Raw genomic sequence first — 12469 nt, forward strand, 5'->3', positions numbered from 1 at the left:
TACCATATGTCTATATACTGGGCGAGCAAAGCTTTTTTTATGCTCGTAATGATAACTAACGTGAGTACATTGTATTAAAGCCGAACCTTTAATATGTCGTTCAATGTGATATGAGTTAGTATACTAGTAAATATACATATATTGAGTCAAAGTTATGATTTGCCAAACAAGTTTTCTATAAATCTTGTTTTGGGGATACATTTATTAAATTTTATTTTTGGTATCTCTAAAATCTCTATAATTTTTAAAATTTTAATTTAATTAAAAAATTACCTAAGAAGGGATGACCTTTTTAATTAAAAAAGTGTGGCTGAAAGTCGATATCAACCGAGACTCATTTTCTTAATGAGAGATTGGAGTCTCTGTATTCTATAAATAGAAGGTTTCACCTTAGGGAAGAACAATAGAGAAGTCCTTGTGAGTAGCTTTGCGCAATGTATCCAATAGGTAAGCCTAGGTTTGGCCCATTCAATGTCCTCCTAAACTTAGGGTGGACATAAAAGATTGAGCCTGATTATATTTTAATGATGGTTCAAGTTAAAGTAAGTTGATATAGCCTTGTGCCTTATTTTTATTCAATCAACATGGATTTGAGAGTTTTAGCTAGTGAAAAATATATTTTCTTTCTTTTTCTTAATGTCATTATTGATTTATTTATATTATTTTATTTAAATTCATGTTTGGATCATATATATATATATATATAGGCTGAATCATGCATGAAATTGGATAACACCTATATATTAGAATTCAATGAATTTTTATGCACTGAAAAGCTTATTCAATTCTCTAAATTTTATCTTTTTAAGTCAAAAGTAAATTTCTCCTCTATCATGTCAAAAATTATATGACGATCAAAAGGTTTCTGTTTTGACAGATTTGGTTGCTTATTTAAATAAAATTGATCTTATTTATAATCTTAACTAAAATCATATTTATAATTATTGACTATGATTACATATTTGTTTATAATTGTAAATATCTATTATTTAAAATTTGATCTATTTAGATAAGCTTAGACATTTTAATTGATTATTAATTATTATATATACTAATTTAGAACATTGATTTGCTCATAGAGATTTTTTTTGCATATTTAAATTGACATGTCATATGGATCATGTAAAGAAAAGTGTATTTAATCTCATTGATATGATTATTTAAAATAAAAAACAAGATGTGATTGTTTCTCATAAAATAAAATAATGAAATTTTTATCCTTAATTACATATGCCATACTCTATTGATAATAAATTTTTAATATTTGAATTTCTTAAAATTTATGGGTTATTTTATAGATCTTGTTCTACCCCGTTATCCAACATCTTTATGCCTAACTTCAGTTCATACTTGAATTGGAGTTTGATTATAAATTTGTCTCAAAAAATAAACTCAAACTTGGCTGAGGCATTTTTCAATTTTCTTCCTTTTTTAGCAAAGAAAGCGAGAGTACTGGGTTCACTTGGCTTGTCACTGTATCTTTGTTTTGTGTTGATGGGAATAAGGTATCCTTCTTCTCGATGGAAGAAAAATTAACTTACATTGATTTTTATACTTCACGATATACACGAGCCCGTATCAGGTAAAAAACGTGAACTGACAGGCTATGACAGAGGGGATTCACGCTAGACACAAGAATCATATTCTTTGTTTTGTCTGTATAATGTTATAACAGGACAATCACAGGACACCATTTTTGTTTTATGTTCTAGGATTTATCACAGGATCCATGGCAATATGAAAAATGAGGTCTTATGCAGCTGCCGGTGCTGCATGCTTAGCCTGCAGTTCCGCTCCTGAAGACCATCCATCTCAACATTTCTAGAGATGGACACCACACCCATCTCAAGAAATGCCAAGATGGATGGTTGACAAGCAGGTTGCTGCATATAATGTGAATACATAAAAAAAAATTGTCATAAAAACCATCTTCACTATATTACCACCAGCCCATAATATCATTCCACTGAATTCCCCGGTATCCTATGCTTCCACTTACATACATGGATTCTTACTATAATCCCCAACAAATTATTCACCAAAATATCTTAGCATCTTAAAAAAGGAATTAGTAACTTTCTTTTTTTATTTTTCGATAAGGGAGGGGGATTATTAATTTGCCAAAGTATTTAAGCATCTTTTTTTTAATATTTACACGGAGAAACCGCCCAAAGGATCAAAGACCTAGCCGCGCTGGCTCTGCCTGTCGTACTTACGGTCCTGTTTTTTCGAACAAGGTTTGCTTTAGACTTCCATGTCTATATATTGGGCATTGTTTTAAAAGTTGCAACTACACTATGTGTAGGGTTTATAGATTTATATGGATGCAGATGTTTTTTATATTAGAAACTTCTTCTTCTTCTTTTGTTAGAAAATCAAGATTGGATTTGATGGGTGGGTTAGTCTAGGAGGTAAACCATTGGGATCATGAAAGGCTAGCTTAAAAAAAAAAACTCCATCCATGCCATATCCCTTGGTCACAAAGTTACACAGTTTTTTAGATTATAGGATGGGGTCATATACTCTATTACAAGCCTCTAGGTATTATTCTCTAGTGTGAGATTTGGGCAACTCAAAAATCCTAACCCCAGCTTGCCTTTCAAAAAAATAAAAATAAAAATAAAAATAGGATTGAAAATGGTACCTTGAGTTCTGAATTTTAATTAACGGACATCGAATTGGTTAAGCACAAACTACAATTTGAGCACCGGAGACGCATTTATAAGCAAACCAAAGTTTATCATAAATTTAATAATATATTAAGGTGACCGCGGTGACCAATATCAGGAGATTTTGGAAAATATCATAAAAATCTCACGGTATTTTGTCAGACATTTTAAATGGTCAAAATATTTTTGGTTTTCCAAAATCTCATCATTTTATCACGATATTTACATTTTTTGTCAGCTATATATATGAGGAAAACAAAGACCTTTTTTTGTATTTTTATATAGTTTATTCTTTTATTCTTTTTTGCATATACATTATTATTTTTAAATTATTTCTTCAGCTGATATTTTACATTTTAAAATATAGGATTTTCAATTTTTGGCTACTGTTATTTTGCCGTTTAAAACTCTTGCTGCTATGCTGACAAATACTCACCATATTTTAAAATGGTCAGGCTTGTATACTGATACAGGAGCAAGGGTGAAACTTGTCGGGGTCCATAGGGTTTATTTGGATCCGTATACTGATGCAGGAGCAGAGCAAGAAAATGGATAGGCTTAAATCTCTTGTATTGAATATTGGATCTAAATACTTGATCCGCATCTCAACTTAATAGTTTATTAGGATTAGCAAGTTTTTTAATTGATGTTTATCAAAATTTGTTGGTTAGATCTAATTAGATTACGATTCTTCTTCTGTAAATATAAAAGAAATCTAGTGTTTAAAATCATTCAGTGAATTGAGTTCAAATCCAAAAAAAAATTAATTTCCTGTTTATTTCAGTAATTTCCTGCACTTTTCTTTATATTTTCAGTTTTTCCTAGATAAATTGTAATTTTGGGTAGCCTTTTCCACTAGATTCTATCCTGGATTTACATCATATGCTATTCTCCAGGGATGGTACATGTCTGGCTATTTTCAGGCCAATTGGTGGCTCAAAATGGTCAAAATACTATCCTTTTTTTTTCTTCTCGTTTTAGGTATGTCTGGCCATTTTCCACTGCTGGTGGCTAGAAAATAACTAGGCTGGTACTAGGCGACTGGCTTGGTACTAGTTCAGCCGTTTCCGGCTGGTGGCTGGCTGGAAAATTGCGAGAAATGGGGTCTTTATATGTATAATTTTTTCGAAACTCCATTTCCGACTCTTTTTTTATCAGCCACTAGTTAGAAAAGGTCGAGCTGGCACCATCCCACTAGAGAATATGAGCTTAGCCATTTTCCATTGGTGCCTAGCCAGAAAATTGGCTAACACATAAACTTTTTAATATTTGTATTTGTTTAGTTTTTAACAACTAAAAACCTGAAAACCAGGTTGTTGGTCATCCAAACAGAATGAAAACCAAGTGCTTGGCAAACCGAGTTTGCCAAAAACATGGTTTTGAATAAAATTGGGATTTTACAAACACAGGTTTTGCAGCCCCGGTCATCCAAACGGGGCCTAAAACAATTACCATCCAATTAGTAATTGGATTAGGAAATGCAGCTTCAGGTCCAAATAAATCCAAATACAAGCCTGAATTTGATGGATAATACAACCCCATTACATATAAAGCACATATGATTAGCTAACTGGAACGGGATTTACTATTACCTTTTCCCATCTGATTCCCAATCCAATTCTGAATCCAATTAGGAAAGATCTGATGAAGTCGCATCAGTATTGCCTAGATTCAGATCTAGCTGTTCTCATTTTCTACTACATGTCTCATTGCCTTGTCTTATTTTGGTGAGCATTTGATGCATCATGTCTCATTGCCTTGTCACGTTTGAATGCAACCATACCCTAAATGTGGAGAGTACTACAGCTACATCCGATGTATTCATTAATGGACCGCCGCTATTGTTGTTGTCAAATATACTTACAACCAGCAGATCTAGTACAGTACAAATCTTCATTATTAAACAAACGACTACATGTACTCATAAAGCCCCCCTATGCTTCACATTTTATTGCACTTTGATGGTGAAATTCCAATCTCCCACCGTTCCCTAGTGCGGCATCTCTCTCTCTCTCTCTCTCTCTCTCTCTCTCTCTCTATATATATATATATATATATATATATATATATAGAGAGAGAGAGAGAGAGAGAGAGGTTGCTGCCTGACGAAAACGGAAGCGCATTGAAAAGACCCGCCACTAAAGGCCCTTTACACAACAATGCATCTGTGTGTAAAAGGACGTTCAAATCCCACTGGGACCTTTTCAAAAGCATTGCTAAAGGTCCTTTTTTACATGGACACATGCTGAGCGTCCATTACGCATGTGCGATGGACGCTCGGCATGTATCCATTTCCATCAGGCACTAAGGCAATCAGGCAATCGCCGGCCTACCACGAGCCAACGGGTGTTTTCAGTTTTTTTTTTTCAAATTTGACCAAGATTGACTTGCTAGAACATAATACTTGGATCATGTTTTTTTATTAAAAAAATAAGATTATTTAAGTCTTGAATATTTATAAAAATCATAAACCTTTAATTTGTAGACCTTATAAAAACCTACCTGCATATCAGGACAATCCAAAAGTCAGTTCTTATAAAATCAAACATGTAGAATACATCGTACAGTTAGATTTTGAGGAAAACGTGAAAAAAAACCCTTCAAAAGCCTAGTAGGCAGCTACCACCTAATATATATATATATATATATATATATATATATATATATATATATATATATATATATATATATATATATAGAGAGAGAGAGAGAGAGAGAGAGATGCGTTGGTTATGCCTGTTAGGCCCCTTCAAAAAACATAGTTTTTGGTATTTTTTCTTAGATGTGATCTATAGGTTTTGTTTAGTATGTAGGAACTGGCTTACCTTTATACAGGTTTTTATGGTGATCCAAAAATAATGTCTACAAAGGCATCAATTTTTCTCATCTCAAAAAAATATATTTTTTTATTGGAAAAACATGATCCAAGAGTAGATTCCCACTAAATTGAGCATTAGGGTATTTTAATTAATAAAGTTGAATTTATCTAATATTAAACATAATTAGTTTAATATTTAATTAACCTTAAATATATATACACTAGACGTTAACTGCGGTAGACTTTTTGAAGGGTATTTTTCCATGTTTTTTCTTGAATCTGACGATATAGATGCATTCTGTGTGCTTGATTTTATAAGAATAGACTCTTGCATCATCTGATTCTGATGCACATGTAGGTTTTTATGAGGGAGGTTTGAAAATTAATGGTGTAAGATCTTTATAAATATCATAAATATTTAAGGCTTAAAAATCATAACATTTTTTATAAAAAAAATATAATCCAAGTGCTGTTTCGTAGCAAATCTATCAGGGTAAACGCATCTGCATGGTCAGATTTGCAAAAAATGACCTACAATCCCTCCATTTGCTTGGGTTAAGCTGCAGTAAGCATAAATCGGAGCAGACAGCTACCTTCTATACTCTCTCTCTCTCAACTTGGACAAGACTCATTGCAGTAATTCGGCCAGCCATTAGAATTTGAAAATGCACTTTGTTTTTTTTTTTTTGTTTGGGACAGGTGGGGACAAATATACAGCTCCCTACATAGTCGTGTTTGGATATATGCCACCAAAATTCCCAGCTTTCCTGATCTTCAAATTTCTTAAAGATTGGTACGGCATTGAATATCTAGTTGAATGGGATTTTCTCAACATACCCTTTGGTGCTGAATCCAAAGCTTTAAAATTTTCAGCTTTTTCACACTTGTTAAGTTTGGGTACCTAACAGTCTTTAATAAGTGAGACAAATGTCGGTGGTATTCTCAAAATATCACAAAAAAAGCGTGTTCTTTTAAAACGGTCAATACATAGTAAAATATTCAAAATAGGATGAGATTTTTGTTTATATAAAATATCACATTGTTAATGCAATTTATATATATATCATCATAATGCCAGTTATTTTATTTTTTATGCATTCCTTAGTATTTTTTTCTTATATTTTTTTTTCATAATCTTTAATTTAGTTTTTAATATTTTTAGTTAACTTATTTTCATGTCAGCTTATCTGAAAAGTTTGTCACTGTGCTAGAGTTGAGAAATGAGACAGGCAGCTCATGGTTTAGCTCATGTTGAACTCATAAAATATGTTTGCCATTCCTTTTCAACTCAGCTGATGCATGCTCATTAATTAATAATAAATAATTTTTAGATATATTTATATCATGGTTCAAGTGTTTGGCTTGCAATCAATAAGTTTAGAGTTCAAATCACAATGCTTTACAGCTTTAAAGCAATGCACTTATTTTATGAACGAGCTAGTTTGAGCTTGGCTCAGTAAGTTTAGAATTAGAATGAGTAATCTAATTCTTATTATTTTCAATTTAAAAAAATAATTTTTTGTTAACATTAGATATGGTTGCCCCCACCTGCTCTCGGTTTTCTCAACAGCAAATTAAATAAATATTAAAATAAAATGCTATTAGATATTGACTTCAAGAATGAAGAGTAATCACATTTATTTTGGGTAAAAAAGTTTATGATGCATTTGTCATTGCTTATGAGACCATTTACTCTATTAATCTTCAATGCATTAAAGATTAATCTTGAAAAAACTTTTGACTCTCTTGATTGAAGGTTTTCAACGAGTTGTTTGCAGTGCATGACAAGTAGTTGAAATGGATTCATGGACTGCTGGCCGCCACCTTGACTGCAATGTCTATCAATGGCGAAATGGGCAAAAAAATATTTTTAAGTCCAAAAGAGGCTTGAGCAAACCTAACCCACTTGGCTTATTAAGAATGCTGTTAACCCGGCCTTGTCCAAACCTACGTTTGGTGCCCCCACCTCCACTCGGTTTTCTCGACAGTAAATTAAATATTATAATCAAATTTGAGTTGCAAGACTGGGCCGGGTCAGCTATCCTTGTCTTTTAACAACAGAAAGTCTACAAGCGAGACAAGGAAACTTTCGATTCGGTTTTTACTCCTGTGTGGTCAGATCACATCAGGGGTTCACATCAAGTTTGTTTTTTAAGGGATGACCATAGAAAACCACTTCACTCGCTCGTAGAATTCTCAGTAGTATTGTCAGTATTAGGTATCGTATCCCTAGAAAATCGATATGATATTGACATGAATCGGTTATTTTTAAATAAATATAAAAATAACATAAAATTATTTTTTTAAATATATTTTTTAATAAATTTTAATATTTTAATTACTTTTTGGCTTATTCAGAACCATTTACTTGAGAATCGGTAATCATTGGCCAAAGGATACAAGTCCTGGTACTATTACGGGGTTGGGTCGGTGGGTTGGCCGGTCAGAATACCTCAACACGAACATGACCCGTTTATTAACCCGTTTAATAAACGGGTCAAGTCAACACAAGACGATTACATGACATGGTAACCCATTTATTAAACGGGTTGACACTATAACCACACAGACGCACACCACCACTAAAGTGTAAAGTTAGGAGTTAGGGTTAGATAAGTTAATATATATATAAACGGGTTGTGGGTTGACGGATTTGTTTAAATGGGTTGACCTGCCCGCCTAACTCATTTATTAAACGGGTCAAAGAGGTTGATGGGTTGGCATACCTCTAACACGAATACGACCCGTTTAATAAACAGGTTAGGCGGGTCAACCCATTTATGACATGGACCCATTTACTATACAGATCCGTTTAAGCCAAACCCTAACCCAGCTAAGAAGCGGGTTGGTGGGTCGGGTCAGATTTTGCCACCCCTAGTTTCGATACTGACAACATTGCCTCTCAGTGTAGAAGCCCTCTTCCATGCCCGGTTTTGGCCTCTATTAATAAGGGACAGTCTAGTCAGGATCTGTTCCATTCTCACGTCGGCATCTTTGTCTGCTTGTGAAATGTACAATGAAATGAAGTGTTTTCTCCCTCCAAAAAAAAAAAGAAAGAGACGGTCACCTGTGAATTCCTTAATGATGATATATTTTTAATTTGGTGGTGCTTTTCTGCCTGAATGGTCTTGGCCGGCAGAAAAAACGATACGATACTAACCTGAATTGGTTGTTTTTAAATAAATATAATAAATACTTAAAATTAACTTTTTTAATATTATTTTAACACATGTCATGTTCTGATTGACACAAAATATTTTTTAGTTCTTTTTTAGCCAATTCAGAACGATTCCCTTGAGAATCAGTACCGGCCAATTCACATGAATAGTTGGCCAAACGATTCAGGTCTGATACCGATAGGAGTAAGGGTGTGAAAGGAATCGAATTGTAACTTGTTCATGCTTGCTTTTCTTATGAAATATGGACTTCAATCTCAAGCTTGAGCTTGACTGTTAGCAAGTTTAATATTGAAGTCAAGCTTAATTTCGAAGTTATCTTTTTTATTATCATTGGTAATAGCGTAGATGATCTTGGAAACTTTCCATGGCAATCAACGAGAAATAAGTCAAAAAACAAGGGCGGGTGGTTTCTAAATCAATAGCATATATCAAAAGGAACGTTTTTTTTATACAGTAGAAACAAGGGATAAAATTGATGCACAAATGAAAGGAGCTCTAACCTGAGAGTTGAGTGAAGGAAATTCATCATAAAAATGAACGGCACACACCACCTACAAAAAACACTCTATTTTAGCCGATTCTCAGTCGTCCATTTATCTGGCATTAAGAAAGTGAACGACATCAGATTATTATTATTTTTTTTATGGGCCCCATCTAGGTCAAAACCGACCGTTTGAATGGGTTTTGGATACCATTGATGGACGGCATCCAAGTGCTTGAGGTCCAAGGCTCCTTGGACTTGATCCGCTCTCGATTTGAAAATCACCTCTTAAGGAGGAAATTAAGGGAAGAAGATTTGAGTGACACCATTAGGAACAACGGCTAAACTGTCGGCACATCTCCAATAAATTATGCTGGATTCTATGACAGCAAAAAATAGCCACCTATTTGTATCGCATGTTTATAAACCATGTGCGTAGCATTGATTAGCCTTATAATTTAGGCATATCACTGTCTCAATCGAAAGCACAAATGCAGTGAAAAAAATAAACAAGATAACAAGAAAACAAGGAAGGGTTTTCCCCCCATTCCTTTTACTAAAATATGCATTTATGTTTACCAAAATACCTCACAGCAACCATTTTCTTCTTCCTTTCTTTTCACATATCTGTAGCTCTCGGATCATACATTTTTTAAAGCGAAAGCTCAGAGATCCTCTTTATTCATCACTCAGACACCGACACCCCCTTTATTCCCATTTAACTCAAAAAGAAACCAAAAAAGGAAAAAAAATTACAGCTTTCTTACCTTTTTCACCTTTCATTAACCATCCCCATGTTCATGGTTGCAGAGAAAATAATTGAAAATGAAAATAAATCGCAAGAAAAAAAAACAGCAGATGGTGGTGGTGGTGATGAAGAAGAAGACGATGGTGACGAAGGGTTTCAGTTTTTCTTGTCGCCTTCCCCTGCTTCATGGTAGTAGGTCTTCTTGCTCCTGTCAATCACCCTCTTAGCCAGCAAGCTGAGCACAAGGAAGCAGAAGGCGTAGACGGCGTGGCTCCTCCAGGTCGCGCGCGGGGGCTTGTGCAAGAGGGCGTTGTGGAAGACGGCCGAGTAGTAGTGAAGGCCCACCACAGCCCCCACTATCGTCTGCACCAGCGCAGACGCACGGACCCACAGGGCGGTGGCCGTCGAGAACTGAACCACCATGTAGAGCACCAGCATCAGCAGATACATCACGTAGAACAGCGTCTGCATCACTTGCATGTAGATGTAGCTCGACATGGAGGACTCGTAGAAGAAGCGGAGGGGCTCGACGCTGGTGACGGCGAAGGCGAGGGTGAGGACGGTGAAGTAGGCGCCGAGGTAGCCGTGGACGAAGAAGAGCAGCTTCTGCAGGGAGAGGTATTCGCGGATCTGGTGGAATAGGAGGGAGACCAACAAGACGGGGAGGAGGAGGAAGACGTAGGAGGTCACGGTGGCCACCAAAGGAGCGTATTTGTGACCCACAAACGGCTTGAACCCTTCCACCATCTCTCGGTTGGCTCTGCTCAGGTAGGCCTTGGAGGTGGTGGAGATCCTCTCGAGGTCGGGGACGAGGTTCTCCTGGAATTTGTAGGGGAGGCCTCGGAAGTCTTGTATCAGATCGTCTTCCTCCTCGCTCTCTGCTTTCGGCGACTTCTTCTTCTGCTGCTGCTGCTGCTGAGTCTTTTTAGCCTCTTTCGATTCCTTGTTATTCTCTGGCGAGGTCGGGATCTTCTTCTTGGTAGGTGTTGAAGAAGATGTGGAGGAGTCGGGTTTATTCTTTATTGGGTTTTCGTCCGAGAAAGAATCGGGCTTTTTTTCCTTGAGTGAAACCTTTGGAATTGTTGGGAGCGTCTTCTTTTCCTCTTTGGTTTTGTTCTTCGACTCGGAGGGTTTCAGTAAGTCTGCGGATTTCTTGATGGATTTCAAGTCCGTGAGAGGTGATGACTTCGGCAGGGGATCCGTGTGGTTCGAAGAAAGCTCTTTCTTCTTCTTGAGGAGTGCTGCTGTGGTTGTTGAAACGTTGGTGGGTTTCTTCAGTTTTGTCACCTCTTTGATGATGGGTTCTGGTTTGATCTTCTTTTTCTCCAAGATAGAGCTAGAATCAGGCGCTTCTTCCATCATTATCTTCTTCTTCTTCTTCTCCGAAATAGTGCTAGAATCAGGCTCTTCTTTCACCACCTTCTTCTCCAAGACAGAGCTAGAATCAAGCGCTTCTTTCGCCTTCTTTTTCTCCAAGACAGAGCTAGAATCAGGCGCTTCTTTGGAACTGAGGATTCGACGGCTTCCCATTAGAACAAGCCCGTCTCTGCTACCGAGTATAGTCTGAGACGCGGACTCTGAAGGCAGAAGGAAGAAAAGGAAGAGGGAAATGAAGTGGAGAAAGGGCACAGTGGCCATCTTAGGCAAAGAGATGCTTCAATTTCCCCAGCTTTGGATCTGGAAGAAGAAGAAGAAGCAGTGACTAGGGGACGAGAGGATGTGTTGAGTACCACCAATAAAGGATGCAGTGCGTGTGAAACGAAGCTGGATCAGATCAGATTCCTGCTCCTTCTACCTTTGCGAAAAAGATTTATAATCGAGTGGAGTGAAGCAGGAAACTGGATTCGTATGAAAAGGGTGTCCCTCTTTCTCTCAGAGAGAGAGAGAGAGAGAGAGAGAGAGGCTCACGTGGTGGGAGCTGACAAAAGGTGGGGATGGAGTCTACTGCTGACCGACGCGGTTTCGCTGGTGCTATTTTGATGATGTGTGGGGGTGGGGTTAAGTCTTTTCACTCTCAACTGAGTGGGCTTTTGCACCTATTTCGTCAGCGTTAAAAACTGTCCTAAGTTCTTCCCTAACCATGATGATTAATAACAAATGAAAAGTTGTAAAGCATACTTAGGAATTGCTCTGCTGCTGTAAACATGAATCCAGTGAGCTGAGCAACCTTTTCAAAAGTAGATATGCGATCCTTTATTAGAAGCAGGGAACCATCTCAGCCTTGGTCTTACCCTCAGTCATGCCACACACACTTGCCAAACTTTGTACCGCCACCGAAAGAGGTGCGCATTAATGCCGGCAGAAGTGGTCTCAATCCTTTACAGCCATTACCCATAACCTTGTGTGACTCAACAGCCCCTGTGGCCTTATATATATGAGAATTGAAAATATTAGGCCCAATTTTACGTTCTGCCTCATAGGTTTTAAGTGTTTTATGATATATTTCAACTATTAGATATATTTAGCATGATCGATTTAGGGGAATAGACCCTTGCATCATGTTTTTTAATAAAAAAATATCATTTTATGAGAAAAAAAAACTGGTACCTTTATAGCCATTGATTTTGGATAATC

At 36.4% G+C, this 12469-nt stretch overlaps 1 protein-coding gene across 1 annotated transcript; it reads right to left on the reverse strand.

Annotated features, from left to right (window-relative positions):
* Positions 1-9698: 9698 nt before the first annotated feature.
* Positions 9699-11993, reverse strand: LOC149812080 (cell wall integrity/stress response component-like protein). Its single transcript, XM_089993206.1, has one exon. It carries the CDS (start codon positions 11531-11533, stop codon positions 10052-10054), a length of 1482 nt encoding a protein of 493 aa, XP_089849332.1. The 5' UTR covers positions 11534-11993; the 3' UTR covers positions 9699-10051.
* Positions 11994-12469: the final 476 nt, after the last annotated feature.

Source organism: Nuphar pumila, chromosome 17 (assembly GCF_984573655.1).
Source record: "Nuphar pumila chromosome 17, dmNupPumi1.hap1.1, whole genome shotgun sequence".
Classification (NCBI taxonomy): Eukaryota; Viridiplantae; Streptophyta; class Magnoliopsida; order Nymphaeales; family Nymphaeaceae; genus Nuphar; species Nuphar pumila.

Excerpts from the sequence above, each read along its gene's own strand:
- LOC149812080 (XM_089993206.1), bottom strand. The coding sequence starts at position 11,533 with ATGGCCACTGTGCCCTTTCTCCACTTCATTTCCCTCTTCCTTTTCTTC.